The sequence below is a fragment of the Ambystoma mexicanum genome, chromosome 7p (genome assembly GCF_040938575.1).
Source record: "Ambystoma mexicanum isolate Mex_15411 chromosome 7p, UKY_AmexF1_1, whole genome shotgun sequence".
NCBI classification, from domain to species: Eukaryota; Metazoa; Chordata; class Amphibia; order Caudata; family Ambystomatidae; genus Ambystoma; species Ambystoma mexicanum.
In genome coordinates, this window is record NC_090939.1 from 169,496,317 (window position 1) to 169,516,308 (window position 19,992).

At 43.9% G+C, this 19,992-nt stretch overlaps 2 protein-coding genes across 4 annotated transcripts in view; one reads left to right on the forward strand and one right to left on the reverse strand.

The window, feature by feature from the left end:
• GTPBP8 (GTP binding protein 8) overlaps window positions 1-19,992 on the reverse strand; it is a 630,806-nt gene that overhangs the window by 231,124 nt on the left and 379,690 nt on the right. The window lies entirely within an intron of this gene.
• LOC138525797 (aquaporin-3-like) overlaps window positions 1-19,992 on the forward strand; it is a 263,570-nt gene that overhangs the window by 192,488 nt on the left and 51,090 nt on the right. For both annotated transcript variants that reach the window (XM_069636006.1, XM_069636007.1), the window contains exon 5: window positions 19,570-19,787. In XM_069636006.1, coding sequence (XP_069492107.1) covers window positions 19,570-19,787 — 218 coding nt within the window. The remainder of the gene's footprint in view (window positions 1-19,569; window positions 19,788-19,992) is intronic.

Genomic DNA, 19,992 nt, shown 5'->3' on the forward strand with positions numbered 1-19,992 from the left:
GGTTTCTCACGGTCTCTTTCAGCTTGCAGCTTCCTTTCATATCCCTCCCCCCCCCCACCCCCCCCCCCCCCCCCCCAAGTATAAAACTGTTCAGTTCGCCCATGCAACCTCCGAAGTCCCCCTTGCTATCCCTGCATTTATTTATTTTTTATTTTATTTTTTGTAAATTGAAGCTCCTGGGCTCTGGCCAGTGCCATGTGGCTTTGTTTAAGGAGGTGCTGGCTTTCTTGTTCATGCCTCTTTTAAAAAAAAAACGGGGCTTTGTTGAGCAGTGACCCTAAATAAGAAAGAATGGGAATAACAAGTTGTCTTCCTGGAATTCTATACAATGATTGCTAGACTCATTAAAGGTTCATTTCAGGCAGACTTCAGGGGGCGAGTCTGTGTTACGATCATCACAAGACATTCCATCTGTCCATCTGTGTCCTTAGTCATTTGACAAACTCCTTGTGCCTAAAAGCTTGTCTACTGTGGAGAAATGTTTGACCATAGCACATAAAGTGGCTCTTGATTTCATTGTGCCACAATGCTTTGTGTTTCTTTTCTATCTGCATGCCATGCTGTTAGGATGTTTGTTTGCATGTATGAGGTAATGAGTGCCCAGAACACTGGATGCCGTGTGAGTGCGCTGCTTTCTCTGCGCTGCTCTAAATTCTTTAATACAGTTATGAACCCTCCCAATGGTATATATTTTGCCAACCTCTAGATCCAGGCAGGCTTGAAATGGGCCAACCTTGCACCAGACCTGCAGATGAACTGGCCTGCTATTAAATCTCAGTTACCAGTTTAATGGTATCCACTACAGAGTGTGATTTGCTTTCTGACTTTGAGAATATGTAGACCTGAAGTTGCTTATTTTACTATAGCCGGTAAGAGATTGCTATTTCCGGTATGATAGCTCAGTGAGTTGAGAGCTTGCGTGTGTGTGTGTGTGTAATCCCGGCAAGGCCAACTCAGCCTTTTATCCGTCTGAGATTGATAAAGGAGTACCAACACAGGTTTATTTGTTATATGCCCAAAACCTGGGGTATCACTGCGTAGGTTACAGAAGGCTTAACATCGCTGGTTGAAGTGAAAGAATAGTTACAACACAATAGGCAGAAAGAGTCATATATATGAAGACAGTGGTTTTTGGTGATCCAGTAGAAAACTATTACAGAAGCAAGTTGGTGCAGTTACAGGTCTGGGTGGTGCTGGTCTGAGCCTAGTCTTTATTAAAAAGCCAGGTTTTTAGGAGTTTTTTTAATCTAGGGTGCGATGGTTCACTTATAGTCACCGGCAGGGAGTTCCTGGTTTTTAGCGCTAAGACCTGGAAATTACCCCCCCCTCCCCCAACCCTCGTGAGTTTGAAGTGTGGGACGTGGAGTTGGGGAGCTGTTATTGGATCTGTATTCTTGTCGAGGTGTTTGGCGTAACAGTATTTGTAAGGTAAATGGGGGCTGTCTTGGTTAAGCATTTGTGTGTGATACACAAGGTGTTGAAGAGAATTCTTGCTTTGATAGGAAGCTAGTGCATGTCCCTTCTAGTCTTGGAGATGTGGTTTTATTTTTTGATGCTCAGTACAGCTCTCAGTACTTAGTTTTGTCGGAGTTGTTTTGCGAGGTTTGCGTTTGTATGAGCCTAGTAGCAGCACATTGCAATAATCTAATTTGGACACTATTAAAGCACGGGCGAGAGTAACAATTTTGTGGGGTCAGGAATTGTCGACTTAGTGCAATAAGCTTGGCAGTATGAGGTGGCTGATGAAAGAGAATTGATATGCTTGGTCAGGATTAGATTAGTCTAGGTAAATACCCAGCGTTTTAACTTGATTGAGGATAGGAATAGATGTACCATCAATGGTGATGGAGTATTCGGGGTGGAGTGATTTGATTTTGGATGGTGCGCCCACAATGAGGGTCTCTGTCTTTTCATCATTGAGGCAAAGGCTGTTGACTGCCACCCAGTTCTCGATGATGGTGTAGATTTTGTTTACTAGAATTGTCTAGTTAATGGTTTCCTGTAATGGGGATCAGGATCTGGGTGTCCTCTGCAAAGTTGGTATGGATGACACCCATAGCATCCAGGGCAGCAAAGCGAAGCTTAGTGTAAAGGGTGGGCGACAGGCATGATCCTTGCAGTAATCCTATGGGTACTGGGATAGGATCAGCAGCTACCTTTCCTAAGGCTACTCTAGAAGTACGGTCCGCTAAAGAGTTTCACCCAGAGGGTGGCTTCATTGAAGAAGTGGAAGTTTTCTGCCAAGGTGGTACATAGTTTATTGTGGTCAACCAAGTCAAATACAGCCGATGTCTAAGAGGAGGATAATGCAGGGGTTGCCTCAGTCTCTGATGGCATCCATTTAGATTTTAAGATCCAGTAGGGCTGTTTCCATGCTATGGTTAAGCCCAAAAACCTGATTGTTCGATTCCAAGTGAGTTTGGATTTGGGAGTAGGCAAGGGGACTGTGGTGATGGGCCGGTAGTTGGTGGGTACTGAGGGGTCCAGTGAGGGTTTTCTCAGAATAGGTTTGACGCAAGCTTCTTTAATGCTAGTGGGGACTACATTGGTTCTGAAGAAGGAATTGACGAAAATGGTGATAATAGAGAGCGTGGGTGCACACAATTTGATTATATGGGCGGGAAAGCAATCTCCTTTGCAATTTGATGGTTTAAGGTTGGGTGATGTATGTATATTTATTCTATTTAAAGTGCTTAAGCACAAGTGCTATATAATAACACATTATTTTTTTTCATATTTTTTATATGGTTTATTACAAACCTTTAAATCATCCATAAAATTGCATCCACATTAAATTGAAAACTTAAGTATGAACACTAAAAATAAGAATAATCCAAGTGCATATACTGGTCCTTCCAGCTTACAACATTATGGTATATATCAAATGAAAAACCAGAGAGATGAAGACAGCTTATTACAGTTCCTCATTTACAGCACGAAATCGAAGCAATATTTCTTCAAGGAAAAAAGTTACTGTTATCGTCAATGCCCTGTCGGTCTCATCGAACATTAATAGCCACCAGTCTAGAGCGGTTAATGGTGAACAATTTCGGATGAATCTTCCCAAATGTTTTGTTCTTTCCCGCCTGAGTGAAGGGCAGAACAATGTTAAATGTTTCAGGGTTTCCTCCGAAGCTTTACACAGTCTACATTCGTCACTTGGGTTGTTGGGGCCAGCCCATATATTCGTTTTTTCTCTTGTTTAAAACAGATTTAAACGAAATTGCATATACAACTTTCTTCGATGGGATCCGGAAATAATTTCCAGAAATTTTGAATTTCGTTATATGCTCTTTTGTCATGTGGAACGTTTTTCATTATTCGATGTTTTCTTTTTTGATCGCAGGTTGAGCACCAATCACGTCTCCATAACATTTTTTTTTTTTTTTTGCGTGTTCTGGATTTGTTTGTAAAGTCTCCAGTTTGATATCGAGATCTAGCATTATATCGCTGCATCGTTTCATGCATAAAGCAAAGACTGAGTTCTCGTTGCATTGAGTGGATGCTTGTAAAATCTTAAACTTTATTGGAGAATCTGTCATCGTGATTTTCCTGTAAATGGAAAGCATGTTCCTACACACTCTAGCTTTTATAGATATTAAGCTGAGTTTGTGTCGGATACAATCGGTGGGAGTTCCCTTGAGCAGGCACAAAGCTCTAGACCAAAAGATGTTCTTACGCGAGCTCCAAAGTTTTTCTGGGCAGCCAAAACACATCATTATCATTTGGCCTTGACATCTGCTTGCATTCACAGTAATTTGGTCTATACACACTGATTTTAACGATATATATGGTGATCCATTCTTGTATGAAATTTATATCCCAGTGATATCGGAACCATATTTTCCATAGTGTACTTGTGATGCCATTTACTGTTTTGTGAAAGGGTCGTGTTTTCGACTTCCTGTGATGTCATCAGATGTCCAGGGTCAAGTGATGTCACTTCCGCTACTCCTGGCATTTTGGTGAAATGACGCCCCTGGTTCCCTTTTCCAAGTGACACAGTTACAAACGCAAAAGAACCTTGAGACTCCAGTCTCAAGTCAATACATGGTTCAAGTCTCAGTGTTCCCTTCCCCAAGACTTAATTAGAGCAGCACAAAATTATCCTTTTTCTTTTTAAAGTTCTTGGTCACTTGTGTGCCTACTTTTTTATGGTTAGTTTTTTAGTTACAAATTGTGACTGTGTTTGAATAAACTTAAGTTTTAATTCTGCTTTCAATGTAATTTTCTATTGTTTGAAGTTTTCATGCCAATACCGCATGCACTGGTTTCACTTGGATCTAAAGTTTCATTAAGGATTCGGCATCTAATGGTTTTACTCTAATTTAAAGTTTTGTTTTACTTCTGAACGTAATATGCTCTTTTGTAAAGTTTTCACTCAGTTCGGCATTCAATAGACATTGGTTATACTTGTTAAGCTTTTCATTCAGTTTGGTATTCAATAGGCACTGGTTGCGCTCAGAATACACTTTACATTCAACCCGCTGTGTAATATTTCTTTAGTTCACTTCCAATGAAATGCCCAGCATTCGGAGCCTTTCGAACGTGTTTCCTCCAACACGTGACCACTCTGATGCAACGTATTCCTTGAGCAGACCAGTACGCCTGTGCACCGGGTTTCTCCATTGCTAGAAACTCGCTGGTCGCGTTCATAGGCTTCCCAGCAGCGTGGATCATGTAGCCTTCTGCTCTTCACGTCCGGCTCTAACTCCTGCCCCTCAGGCACTTCTGGGAACAAGCATCTTGACCACAGGGAAATGGGACATCCTCGTCACACGGCACCCTTCACAATGTTCAGTCTGTTTCACGTAGCGCCAGCTCCTGCGCCACACTTCCATGCACTGCCTCTCTCTGCAGAGCATTTCGGCATGGTTTCCAATTAAAGTTCCCTTCTGATGCAATGAGTTGCATCAGAATTCTGCAGGTTTGGGGTCTGTAAAGCAGTGCTATCCATTTAGAAGGCACAGGAGGGTAGCCTACCCACCCTATATCAGAACATGGTTTTGTACTTTTCTAATACAAGGATGAGTATCCCTCCCATTTCCCTTTTGCGCATTGGGTGTCACAAGTGTGGAGCCCTTTCCTTCTGTTCAAGGTTGAGAGAGAAGGGGGGGGTGTTTTATATTGGGATTATTTTCCATGGGAATGGATTTAGGATGGCTAACGCCCTTTTGGCTTCAGTCTTTTAATTATCCATGGCTTGGATCACACATTATCAAACCGTTTTCCATTAGACTATTGTACTTGCGCATTTGAACCACAGCCCAATGTCGTCTAAATCAGTAAACTGCAAGGATTCACCTTATTTTAACCATCATTTACCACACACTGCACTGTCGGGGAAATCTCCTTTTAAAAGGTGCAACATTTCCATGCTCATGTCATGATTGTCACACTATTTGATAGGTCCAATCTTTCCATTGGCTGGCCTCGGAGCCAGACACTCTTATACAATACACAGACCCTATCTTTATCGGTCAATTTCTGGTTGTGATAGAAAAAGGTGAGAGCCTATTTTCTTGGAGTGATATTGAGGTCTAAATTGTTTTTTGTTTACTTTTCTGAAGTAACATGCCACATCGATAAAACGTGTAATCCTGTTGCCCAGATGACGTCTTGATATGCGGCATCACTGTCGGATATTAATAAAATTATGAATAGTAATTATTTTCATTAAAATGGCAATGTGGTTTAGATGAAAGAAGGGATTCTCAACTTTAAAACACTTTCTGGTTTGTAACTGGTATGGTTGTAGGTCTATAACCCAAATCGTGTTATAATGTTCTAAATGGTCCATTTATCTTGCATGTAGAATTCCAGCCTTAGTTTAGTTTCTGGTGGATATTGAAACCAATGCTAGCTGGCCTCTCAGCCAATGATTGATATGAGTCCTCTATGAAACGTCTTTGTTCTCCTTGCATTAGACAGTCCATCTGGTCCTGCTTTATGCCCTAATTGAAGTCAAAGGTAATCTGCTAAGTGCAAGATGATGTATTTGAAGCTTAGTCCTAGAAAACCAAACCTGATGGTTATTTGGCAACATACTGTATATTTTCGATTTTGGTATTTTAACTTGTCCTTGGAGGTGGAAGGTTGCTCATTAACTCAATAGGCGTGTTCATTGAGCCTTTTGTTCTTGGAATTTAATGGATTTCTGATGTGATGAATGATCTCTTCCCCATCTCCCCCCTCTAACCCCCACACCCCACACCCACCACCCTCACCGCAGGGCAGAAATGTCAGATAACGGCTAGGCCTAAATGCACACCATGGGATATGGACAGTTATCTGCTTGTTCTGTGTGATCCACATTGAAACTTCATATAATGTTGTAAACATGAAGGGAGCGTTTACTTCTATTGTGATGACAAAGTGCAAGCCATTTCCATCAGATATTTTAATGGCTTTGTTCTTTTGTGCTCAACCTGTTCTAAATGACCATTTTGCAATTTAAACACGGCCAATACAATAGAAAAATGGTTCTATGTGAGCCTTTATTTTGAACACAACATGTTGTCGGTCTATAAAATGACACATGAATACATAGGTTAGTTTTCAATATTTTCCAGGTTTGCAATTGGCGCAGGTTTTCTTTAGCTTTCATTGCATTGCATTGTTTCAATGTGAGAAGACACCACTTAAAATGTTTGCAGACAATTTTACTTTCTCTGGTCGTGGGTTTAGTATTTAGTTCCAAATTGTCTTGATGTTTTGGCAAACTCTGCCATTTGTTATCTCTCATAGAAGCATATAAGTGGTAAAAATGTTAATGAACAAAGTGATGCATATTTTGACACCTCTCGCTTTACATTGAGGTAGTCTCCATGCCATTTGTTGGGCACCATCTATTCAATAAGGTGCCACCTATTCATTTTACTTTTTCTGAGAAAGATTTCTCCAGGCAGTTGAATTGTGTGTATTGCACTTGAACAAGCAGTGTAATGTTTTAGCACCTACTTGCTTTTAGTTCATTGTTTTTGGGTTCCATTTATTGTGGCCACTATATATTATATCATAAATTGCATACAACAAACTTGAATTAGATTGCCTACTTTTATAGACCACATGTGCAATACAAATATTTTTCATTAACACGACTGGTGGGATTATGATATAAGTGAAATGATTTTTCTAAAATGGAGCATTCCAGAGAGTGTTCCATCCCTTAAGAAATTAAATATTTACATATGAACATTTCAAATGTTCTGAAACTTCAAAAATGCAGATCTCTAACTAAAAAAGAAATATGTAGAACTGGTGTAGAATAGAAAAATGGTCTTGGAGCACCTCTACCCAGAACAAACATGGCCAAATAACCTGGGAAGGTGCCACTCTGTCGGGTCTACAACCATGTTATCCAGACGTGGACCCATAGCTCACTGCTTTAGAGAGTCTGATATGCAAGTGGGTATTTCTCTTCTGAAGGGTGCAGTGGGCTAAAAAGTGGTTGTAGAGCCTCCTGAGTGGAAGAAATTCCATGGAACGGATTTGACCCATGTTCGTTCTCAGTAGAGGGGCTACCACACACTTGTTTCAATTGTGAAACTTGGGGTTTCATCCTAGGTAACCCACAGTAATCCAGACCTTTACCCTGGGTCACTGTGCTTTAGAGAGGCTCTGCATCACCTCATTGAGTATGCCCAAGAAGGCCGAAAATGTCTGGGGTTGCTGATGGTAGTTTGATAGGTATAGGTACACTTGTTCAGAGAATTGCCTACCATTTCAGTTTTGGCCTGCCCTTCTGGGTGGGACCAGACTGATATGCAAATAGTTATTTCTCCTCTGTAGTGTGCAGTGAGCTAAAACGTGGTTGTAGAGCTTCCTGAGTGGAAGAAACTCCATAAAACAGGGTATTTGTTCCATGTTTGTTCTCCGTAGAGGGGCTACCACACACTTGTTTCATGGTGTAGATTAGCACTCTGGTTACATGAGCATGGGTGATCAGGCCAGTAATTGTAGCAAGGTCACTGTTGAAAGGATGGCTTTCAAGAAAAAGGCAGATGCACAGTTTAACCTCTTAAGTGCCAAGGACTAGCTATCTCGTTCTTGCCATTACCTCCGTGTTGCCAAGGACGAGATAGCTCAAAATTGAAATCCAGCCCCCGGGCTATGGGAGGAGGAGGTTCCTAATGTGCCTATCTGCCCCTAGGAAAGGGGCAAAATAAAAATAACTTATTTTGGGTGGGTGTGGGGGGGAGCATTAAACCACCATGGATGTTTTTAGTGTAAAGGGGGGTGCCCACGGGTGTTCTTTCCTGACGTGCATGGGTGTCCCAGTTTTCCTTGGTGGCTTTGACACCCTAGGCCAGAATCTGTAGGTTGTCCATAAGAGCAAAATCCCTCATCTGCTCTGCTGAAAGACATGGGGTCAACAGTGGTTTAGCCTTTTCCCTTTGCGCCCAGGTAGGTGCACCCACACATGTGAGGTACCGTTTTTCGTTGACACCTGTGGGAATGCGGTAAGTAGGACATTTGTTGTGTTAGCATGGTTTTCATACCGTTTCGACACATTTGCTGCTGCACTTGTCACACAACCGTTTAATTTCCCAAATGTGAACTACATTTTGTTGCTGCTTTAGGCACTTTACACTTTTGTAACCTGCATAAGTCGCCTACCCTTAAAAAGGTCTGCCTGTGCTCTTTCAAAAAAAAGTAGGTTTACCCTTCCTCGCCACATTTTGTTTTCCTTCTTTACAAATGCTACGTACGTCTGTTTAGGCCGTAAGCATAACAATCCTGTGTACCATGGCTCAGTTTTTGGCTTGTGGTATTGCTTGTGTTGTGAAACATTATGAAAAATGTGATTTTTCTAACTGGAAAAGTCAGGGGAATGTAGCGGAGCATTGCTTTTCTCAAAATTCAAAGAAGCCATTGCCTTACTGAGCCAAGCATGTCCACCACACTTTTTTTTTTTTTTCTTTCATTTTCCAAATTTTTCCCAAATCTATGGAATTTTTCCCTACATAGTTGTTGCCTGACCTGCGCAAATCACCCCTTCCTAAACTTGGAACTTTGTCTACTTTTCAGAAATGTATGCCTTTGTCTTCCCATTCAGCTTTCCAACACTTCTCTTCCATTCGGTCCACGCATGTCCTATTGGACAAAAAAGGCCAAAATCCCCTACCTCTCTCAAACGGCTGGTAGCCATATCAAAATGTTTTTTTGGTTTCCACTCAACCTGTTTGAAAATGGCGAATTAAGCACTGTAAACCATTTGTTCCTAGCACTTACAAGGAAAACACCACAGGCTTCTTTTTTTGGTTATTTTCTCTCAGCCTCCCTACAGCAAACTAGGATTCCTTGGTGGTGTTATGACCGCCTACATGGGGGGAAAGGGAGAAAAGGGTCCAAATTTGGCCGAGATATGTTGTGTAACAAAGTTACAAGGGATTGAATGGCGACTTACCGAAATCACCAAAAAAGGCCTTGGCACTGGGGGGGGAAAACCCTTGGCAGTTAAGGGGTTAAAGGGCACTATTGTCCAGAAAATAGAAGAGACGAGACTGGGCCCCTTCACACTACCTTATTCTTGTTTTTGCGGGGGTGGGGTCAACAGTGCGGTGTGGTTCAACCGGCAACAGCATGTGGCATGAAAAAGCTTGGGACAGGCAGTCCGTGTCCAGGTCAGTGTATCTCACGGGATCTACGTGATCACTGCACCGCCAATAATTTCGACTAAGAAAATGTCGACTTCCATTAGGGCGTGGCCCAGTGATCACATAGATCACACGTCTTTTGCCTGCTTCCCCCAACCCGCCTCTCTTCCCCATTCCCTACTTTTCGGTGGCTCACTTCTGTGTGCCGCCACTCCTGTGTCCCTACAGCATCAGTTCCATTGTAACGTGGCACAGAACTGGCACAGCAGGTTTATTTTTTTTAATCTTCTCGTCCCCCGATATCCATATTGGGTATAGGCAAAACAAAATGTTGTAATATTGGTATGATGCAGATCTCGCAAGCAGTTGAATGTAGACCACAGCTGTTCCTTGACTTTGGGGATGCAGGGAGGCATAATCCAGGGTCTCCAGTGACCAGGTAGATCCTTGAGCTTGCCTGGCAGCTACAGGGATCATTCGCTTCCCATGAACCGGGTCCTGGTTGCAGTGCAGCCAGTGATGAGGGCTTGGTCCAACAGTAGTCGCCCCCACCATTGGGGGTGGGGCAGGAGGGTCAGAGCTGTCCTTTTCCTTGGATGCCTTCTGTCTTCATCTCTGTGGCAGAGGATTTTGGAATAGACTGCAGTCCAAAGATGGTCCGAAAATGGAGAAGTAATGCAACCTGAATCTCTCCTGCTACAATTATGCAGGGGACACGCAGCTCATGCCAAAGCCAAGAGCAACTCGGACTCCGCAGTTTGATCTCTTGAATTACTTTTAAAAACTTTTTCTTGAGATAGTCATTAAAAACCCCTCTTCTAAAAGTAACAGATCTATTCTTTGCAGGTGTAACTGACTCTGATCGATCACCCATGGATGACCTTGAGTGTAAACCTTTCCCTCGCGCTTCCAATCCTCGCAGTCGCCCAACAAGGTTTTACACATCAGAAAACCCTTAGAAAGATCTTCAATTTTTAGTCTTTTCCCCAAAATGCCTGGCCATAGTATCTGCAGTACTCTCCAGATTAACTCGTTTTTTCCCCCTAGGTGCCCCAGTATACCTACTCCAGAGTCCAGAACGCAGCTGTGCAGTTTAATGCGCCTGGATTACAGAGATCCCATCTAGCAGGTATTGCGGCTTGGCTTCCCATAGGCTGAAGAATGGCTTGGAAAATAATTTGCATAATTTTCAAAGCGCTACATGGAAAAGACACCAACCTCGGGAGGCACTCGCAATCTGAACCGCTGGTCAGCCTCGCTCGTGACATTGGGAGGATCTTCTTTCAACTCTTGCAACTCAACATTGGAGCTCTCGCCACGAAAATATTAGTACCAGTTCCCACAATTTAAAAAAAAAAAAAACAGTAAAACGTGGCTATTCCACTATTGATCGTTTTGACAAATTTCCTTGCATCTCATCTGCTGGACATCTGACTTTTTACAGAGCGCCCACCTCACATTCGGCTCCCACATTCCATTTATCTCCTATGGTGTTTCTCCACAGCTTTCTTTGCTCCTGTCCAGTTGCTAATGTTTCCTTTTCTCATAAGGAGTTTATCGGCATCATCACTAATTGTTCGAAATTATTAATTTGTGATTTTAATACTGGGATAACATCGAAATGGATATATGAAACTTAAATAACTTTCATTGAGCATATCTACATGCAGTCTGCAGCTCTAGTCTGAGAGTGCCATCTAGTGGACCTTTTTAATAGTTCGATTCCAGGTTTTATGGTTGTTTAAATGTCATTTCACTAACCATTCTGCCTACGTTTGCCTTAAAAATACCTTTTGTCGTTTTTTTGGTTGACTAGATCACTGCTTACTGATTCATTTGCTGATCTCTAGTTTCTATGTTTGAGTAAGGAATACCGCGTTAGATTTGCCTACAAAACATTTGCTTTACTCCTATCTTTTTTTGTGTTTGTGATTACATTTTCTTTTACATTAATACATAGGCACCCACTCCCCTTTCTCTAAATGCACTGCTTGTACTTTTCTGCAACTTGTTCTTGATACTTTACAGGTCAGCATTGCGGGGCTTATCGCACCCAATTCTGCACAGCTAAGTAATGTCTCTCGGACATCTAGCATTTGGACCCACATGTCCCTGAAAAATAACTAACCTAAATGACTCTCTCCTTTTTAAAATTGTATGATATGATATGGTATTTGTAACGCGCCTATACACAAGTGTACATTTTCTTTCTCAGACCTGAGGCCTTTTGAATGCCTCTTTGCCTCAATTTCCCATTGTATTGAGTGTATGCAGATGATACATAGACAACTTTGTTCTGAGACACTTTTGGCAATAGGCTTGCTTTTTTTAGACCACAGACCCTATCCGGGGAGAGTTTTAACATTATCCCTTGGTATGAATAGCCACCAACACGTTCTGCAGCGCTTGAGCACATCCCAATGCCATCGTGCATCCATAACCAGTCTTTATTAATCTCTTGACACCCGTTCCTAGTGGTGTACCCTTTCTTCCCAAACAGCAACCTATCTCTTAATTACATTACCTGTGCACACAATCCTTTTGGAATCCGTACAAATAACCTAATTTTAAAAAAAAGACAGTTTTTTTGACCGAAAATAGTAGGTATTTTGGGATATGTATGGTAAATAATAGGTGCGGTGTGGAGTCAGGATAGAAATTAGGGTAGGGGGCATTGAGGGGGTTTGCGAGGGGACTCTTCACGCATTATTAAAACAAAGTAAAAAAATCAAAAAATGTTTATTTTTGTCCTTTCCCAATTTGTTTGTGTTCTCAAATATCATGGATATACATCATTTTACTGTGATATTACCCTAATGTTTGTTACCCACTTAGTTTCGTCTTTGTTCACCAATTCACCACATCGCTTTGCCTTTTTCCACCCTGCCAAGATTAGTCTGGTTTAACACCCTGGGTATTAAATTGTGAACAAGGACTCAGCGCTTTGACCACTATGGTGGTGACTCGCTGTTATGTTGATGCTCCCATGCATTCCGTTCCAACCAGAACGGAGAATGTTCGTCTCCTCTCGTTCCACCACAGAACGCATTGGTCATTCCCTCCCTGTCTGCCCCAGCCTCCGGGGGCCGTAAAATAAAGCTCCTACTTACCTCTACTGGTGTCGCAGTTCATTACAATTGGCGACGAGGTTTCTCTTCCTTGACACCCGGCCCCCGGAGCTTCACTGCCGGTGCCCCAGCCTTCCTCCGGCGACAGCGACGGCCCGGCGGTTCTTTTCCCCTCCCGCCGCCGCCTCCACCACCCCCAGTCTTGCCATCTGTGGGGAGGGGGCCATCGGGCAGGCCACCCGGCTGACACCAGGTACCAGATCGATATAAAAAGGTACCATTTCATTTTCACTGTTGTGTAGATCGACGTATGCCACCAGCGCTGTAGTGCATCTTTTGAGCACTATCCAACGGCCGTTCGAGGAAAGGACCTCGTGACGTGCCCTGCGTGCGGCCATTTTGTCTGGCCCAACCTTCGTTTTCGTGTCCCGGCGACAGCCACAAGGCCGCGCACCACAACGCCCCCGCAGGCCGCAGGTGGCACTATACAAACATATCAGCTGTTTTCAGCCGCCGCCTCAAGGCCGCGTCACACAGCGCCCTCACAGGTGCTAGGAGCAGAGAACTCTAAAAAAAAAAAAAAAAAACCTTTCTGAAAAAGCACATAAGATGTTCTCGGCGACCACAAGGCCACGCACCTCAACGCCCCCCAATCTCAAAGCAGTGAACCTCATACTCAACGACACAAACTTCCCGTGGCTCAAAAAAAAAAAAAAAAAAAAAAACTGAGATTACAAGCTGTGCAAAACATCATGCTCTAGCTAGCCTCATCACCCTCAAACATGCAGAATGTGCCGCAACCCACCAAATTTCTTCCTTGCCCCGGAACCCCAACCTGCCCCTGGGAACAATGGGTGGACAGCTTCCAAATATACCTCAGGGCAATTGGCGGAAGTAAATTTAGCGACAACCTTAAGGAAGCAACCCTTCTAAACTGTTTAGGAACCGAGGGCCTCAGGATATTCAGGGCGCTCCCAGAGCCAGACGGCGCAAGTGGAGATGGCACCTGGAAGTTCTACACGGCATTAACAAAGCTCACCAAGCACTTCGGCAGCAAGATAAACGTAGTACTAGAAAGATATAAATTCTTTTCTCGGAAACAAACGAAAGGTGAGCCTGTCGACGCATATTTAGCCTCCCTCAGAGTACTCAAGTCTACGTGCGAATTTACAGGTGTCAGTGATGAGTACTTGAGAGACCAGCTGGTCCTCAATGTAGCAGACCCTCGCATACAGCAAAAACTATGGCAAACAAAGAATCCCTCGCTGGACCAAGCCACTGAGATAGTGAGGAGCATGGAATTCGGGGACCGTTGTATGAAAGATAGGCAGGTTCTGAAGGAGGGTGCTGGAGTGGAAGTGAAGTATGTGGAAGGCAGTTCCGACTACGACCATGATGGGGCATTAGTAGCGGCAGTAAAAAATGCCCCCCAAAGTACAAGGAGAAGTTCTAGGAGGGGGAGAACATCAGTGTACGATAATCAAAATCCCACAAGTTGTCAAAAGTGTGGATGGTATAAACGCCATATTGCTGGGAGGACGTGCCCGGCCAATAATGTTGAGTGCTATAAGTGTGGCCAGTTAGGCCACTTTGCTAAACTCTGCCGAAACACCCGTGGGAGTACACGTGGAGCTGGCAAAGGCAGCAGACAACCCATCAACAGATATGGGTCCGTGAAAACAGTGGACTATGAGCAAATGTCAGACAGTATGCTATCCGTCAATCAGACGCACCCACAGGTACAGATTCTCACAGTCACTTCATTCCAAGAGGCGAATGGTCCATGGGTTAACATGTGCGTCAATGACATACCCTTGAGAGTGATGGTAGACACCGGATCCCCATATACCATGGTGGATGTCGAAACCTTTGTAAAGGTACTTTCTGGCAAAATTCATGACTTGCGGAGCTCCTCAGTGAGAGCCACTGGATATGGAAAAACACCCATTGACGACATGGGATACACCTGGGTCAAGCTCAAATTTCGGGACAGACAAACATACTGCAAGTTATTTGTAGCCAAGAACGGGTCCTCCGTAGTAGGATGGGAAGAACAGGCGGCTCTCCAAGTGAGAATCCATCCCGGAGAAGATATCCCCATACTGAGTGTGCTTAAAAACTATACCCATATCAAAGCCAACTTGGCCGAACAATTTCCCAAAGTGTTCTGCGATAAGATCGGATTCAAGGGCTTCCAGCACAGAATAATATTGAAAAAAGGTGCTGTCCCTGTGGTCCATCGGGTGCGTGGTGTGCCCTTTGGGACCAAGGCGGCACTCGAGGACGAACTCACACGCCTATGCAATGAGAACATTATACAACCCATAGAGAGTTCTGAATGGCTTGCCCCCATCGTACTTGTAAAGAAACCCGACAATTCCATACGCATGTGCGTTGACCTAAGAGATCTAAACAAAAACATATGGGTCGACAGACATCCACTTCCCAATATAACAGAACTTCTTTCAACCATGGAACCGGCAAGTTTTTTTAGCACTTTGGATCTCTCCTCGGCATACCACCAAATTGCCTTAGATGACAATTCGAAGGCCCTCACTACTTTTATCACACCTTTGGGAGCTTACATGTTCAACAGAATGCCGTTCGGGCTTGCTTCGGCTGCGGCAGTGTTCCAGAGACTCATGTCACATCTCTTTGGAGGTCTTGATGGAGTACGATGCTTCCAAGACGATATTCTTATATCAGCCAGAACCGAGGAAGATCACAATGCCAAACTGATGGGAGTGCTACGGATAATCCAAAGAAGTGGACTCACCCTCAAGTTAGAGAAATGCAACATAAAGTGCAATCAAGTCTCCCATCTTGGCCATTCCATCGATGCCAGAGGCATCCGTCCCAAAAAAAAACTTCTGGACACAATATTGAGTCTGACTGAACCCACCAATAAAGACCAGTTGAAAAGTATTTTAGGAATGACGGAGTACTACTCCAAATTTGTCAGTAACTATGCCAATAAGACAGAGAACATGAGGAAACTCATGAAGAAAAGTACCAGATTCCAATGGTCCATGGATTGCAAAAACGAGTTCGAGAGCCTCAAGTCTGACATCAATCAAGCTCCAGCTTTAAGCATGTTTGATTACAAGGCATAGTGTCAGTGGATGCCAGTAAGATCGGCCTTGGTGCAGTACTAGAACAACAACAGAAGGGCAACATCGTGACCATCGCATTTGCATCGAGAGTGCTCAGGGATGCAGAATTGAATTATTCCACCATTGAGAGAGAAGCCTTGGCTGTCAAGTGGGCTCTAGAACATTTCAGAAATCTAATTTGGGGTCTACCCATTCTCTTAAAGACTGATCACAAACCTCTTGTCCACATCCTACAATCCAAAACGCCACACTTAATATCCCCTAGAATAAGACGCTGGTTCCTGGATGTGATGCGATATAATCTTCAGGTTCTCTACAATCCGGGCTCACTAAACTAAGTGGCAGAATACCTCTCCAGACTAACCACCATGCAAGACAAACCAGACACTGAAAATGAAGTTCAAGATGAAGACATAGCTACCATTCCCGCCAATGAGTGGACACGCATCACCAAAGCTGACACGGAGCAGCAAGAAATCAGAAGAACCGTAATGAACGACTGGGAAGATGTCGGGCAAGAGTTGGCAAAATTCACCCCATTCAAAGATGAAATATCCATTAACGACAATCTTATCTTAAGAGGTAACAGAATAATTCCAGCTGTCGCACTCGGGAAAAAATTACTTGAACTAGCCCATGAAGGACACCTGGGAAGGAGTCTGACAAAGAACAGGATAAGGAGCAACTACTGGTGGCCCAACATGTGGAAAGAAGCAGAAGAAACAGTAAAAAACTGTAGTGCCTGCGCTTCCAGCGACAAATCGCAAATCTTAAGAAAAACACCACTTCAGCCGGTAGAAGCCCCCAAACACGTATGGTCAAAGCTGGCCATAGACATCATGGGCCCTTTTGAAAATCTGGAAACCGAAAAAATATTCATCATCGTGGACTACACTTCCAAATGGACCGAATGGGGTGTGGTAGAAACCAGCGCAACCATGAAAAAAGTCATTGACTTCTTACAGAAATATTCAACAGGGAAGGTGACCCAGAGACAGTGTCAGACAACGGGTCCCAGTTCACCTCATTGGAATTCCGCAAATTTCTTGCAAAGAAATCCATCAACCACATCACCACATCACTCTACCACCCAATGTCCAACGGATTGGTGGAAAGAATGAACAGACTAATAAAAAGTGTCATCCAACTAGCCACAGCCAATGGCATGCCATGGAGAGAAACCCTCAAGGAGGCCCTGCTCGCATACAGAACGCCGCATTCCACCACCAACTCAGAACCCTTCACCTTGATGCGTGGAAGAACAGCAACCAACCAACTGAGACCAGCATGGATTTTCTTAGATACTGGCGAAGCAAGAATAAACAACGGAAGGCGGACATGGAACAAATCCATAGAAACATAAAAGAGAAACAAAGGAAGTACAAAAATTACTATGACCAGAAGAATGGAACAAGACAAATGACACTACAAGAAGGTGACTGGGTCTGTGTCAGAGAACCCAAGAAGATACTCAAGGGCGAATCGAAATTTAGATCCCCACAAAAGGTCACGCGCTGCCACGGAAAGTCAGTCACTTTAGAGGATGGAAAGAGATGGTCCCACGACGATCTCGTGAAAATAACGAATGACAACCACAGACCGAGCACTTCCAAAACCAACCACATTGGTACCCGGTCAAGAGAAGATGTGAAAAGAACCACCACCGACACCTACAGACCCAGTACTTCCACAGACTCGCACGTCGGCACAAACTGGCACAGCGAACACCGTCCCAACGATGAGGGATCCTCTGCCAGAAGTCTGTCGAGAAGGAACCGCACCATCCTCCAGAATTTCAAGAATGATTTTGTTTACTATTGATCAGCATCTGTTCACCCCGTCCACCCTGCACTTCCTTCCTGTTTTCCCCCTCCCTCCCTCTTCCCCGTTTTTATTTTTTCCATAGATAAGGAGATGTGATATATATATGTTGATGCTCCCATGCATTCTGTTCCAACCAGAACGGAGAATGTTCGTCTCCTCTCGTTCCACCACGGAACGCATTGGTCATTCCCTCCCTGTCTGCCCCAGCCTCCGGGGGCCGTAAAATAAAGCTCCTACCTACCTCTACTGGTGTCGCAGTTCATTACACTCGCGCAGTATACAAGCTAAATGAAATGGCCTGCTTCGGGACACATAGCAGTTTCTTCTGGCCATGGGATGGTTGAGTATTGTGCCTTGGTGCAGCAGTTTAGTTTTGTTTGATCTATGAAGTTTGTTCTAAAGTGATCAGATCACGTTTCCCTTTTTAAAATTATTTTAAATTTTTTTATTTTTGCGAAATGGAGGACAGACCTCCACACCGCCCCATTACCTACTCACTCCCACCCCCCTTCTATATACCCAACTCCAATCCACCATCTCTCTCTGGTTTAAAAAAAAAAATCTAAAATGTAATTGGACCAGCTTGTTAGTCAAACAATGTGTGGAATACTGTTTTGTTGAGATGAGATTTGATGCGGTTTATTGTGTGGAAAAATTGCCGTGTCCATTATGTGTGTCTTGATTGAAAACTTTGTTGGTGTCATCTACTATGCTGGTTCGATTATTCTCATTAGGATTATTCTGATCACTTGCGCCATGCAAATGTTAAAATGCGTGAGGGGATGGGGGGGGGGGGAGCGGGGCAGGCTGTCTGTAACCCTGTAGTTGGTGAGGCTTGGAACAGATCAGAAAAGTCGTAAGTATGTGTTGTCGGTTATGTCCGAGAAAGTAGGTTATTGTGACCAGGTCAGAGACACTAACCCCCTCGAGGGTATGGGTACTTCTCTCCGCCTTGGCTGAGAGGCCTCTGTCGCATGGTTTAATAGAGCCAGTCCTTCCCCAGAGGCAGAGTGTGGGAGTTGGGAGGACAACAGTCCATGTCCCTTCATGTATGAATGCGAGTACAACTGTCGATCGCCCCATGCCTTTGCTGCCAAGTTCTGGCCAGTCCTATTGGTCCTAATACCACCATCCCCAGTGGTGGAACAACCCCAGCCTCAGGATACCGAGCAGACAAGCGCAGCAAACCAAGCAGCTGAACATCCCACGCTAGCACAGTGCCAGTGCTAATCAGTTTGCGGACCATGAGTGTTTCCTTCACGCTTGTTCCAGTTTTTCCTTAAGGATTTTATCAAATGGCGGAGAGTGCATGAGTTGTCTGTTATTTTATTCAGGTCATCCCGAATCGATAGCATGCCTGCTTCTAATAATCAGATTGCTCTGAATTCTACCTGTTTGATCCAGGATGCTGTTTGGGTGTTTAAGAAACTGGGGATGTCCCCTCCAGTAGTTTGATGGAATTGGGGAGGTTGCCTGTAGAAGGGCCCTTGGCTGGATTGTCTGGGTGATGTCATGTTCTGGGTGATGTCGATCATCAGGTGCTTGATGAAAGCGGTCTTAATCTCCATTCACTAACCTGTGATGAAGGCATGAGTTGAAGATCCTTTGCTCGTCCTTGTTTGCAAAGCTCGTGAAAGCAAGCAACCATACAAGCTCAAACAGTACAAAGTCTGGAAACCTGATTGGTGTGGGTTCTGGTTCCCTAATTGTAAGTGTTCTCCGTTTCTTAGATTGTCCAGGCTCCATGTTTCCCCTCTTATTGTTCAGTTTGCTATGTACCCTAGGGACTTTGGTGTAATGGTAGGTGGTGATGTTGTGTAGGTTTTGACATGAAAAACATGCTGCTTGATTCTGCAGTTCCTTTAATGAGGATCTCCTTGATTGTGTTCTGTTCTATTCATAGTGATGCTCATTTGCTCTTGCAATATTTACCCTCTCAATTATCCTCTGTCTGGATATACACAGGTGATTGCCACAGCTGCTCTGTTGATCTGCATCCTGGCCATTGTGGATGAGAAAAATAACGCTGCCCCGGCTGGATTGCAGCCATTTGTGATTGGTCTAATGGTGCTGCTGGTAGGCCTTGGCATGGGATTCAACTGTGGCTATCCCATCAACCCAGCCAGGGACCTAGGGCCACGCCTCTTCACTGCCATAGCTGGATGGGGCCTTGAAGTATTTACGTAAGTATCTTTACACACTGAATTCTGTAAAATGATCGCCAAGGTGTGATACTGCAGTGTGCGACTAACTTACAATACTGTTGAGCTGCACGAGAAATAATGTTCTTTAGGAAAGCAGCAAATTCAGGTTTACCAGGAAAATATGGTACCTTTTCATTTATATCGGGTTATTTTCTTTCCAAGTGCTTCCCAAATATTAACTGTA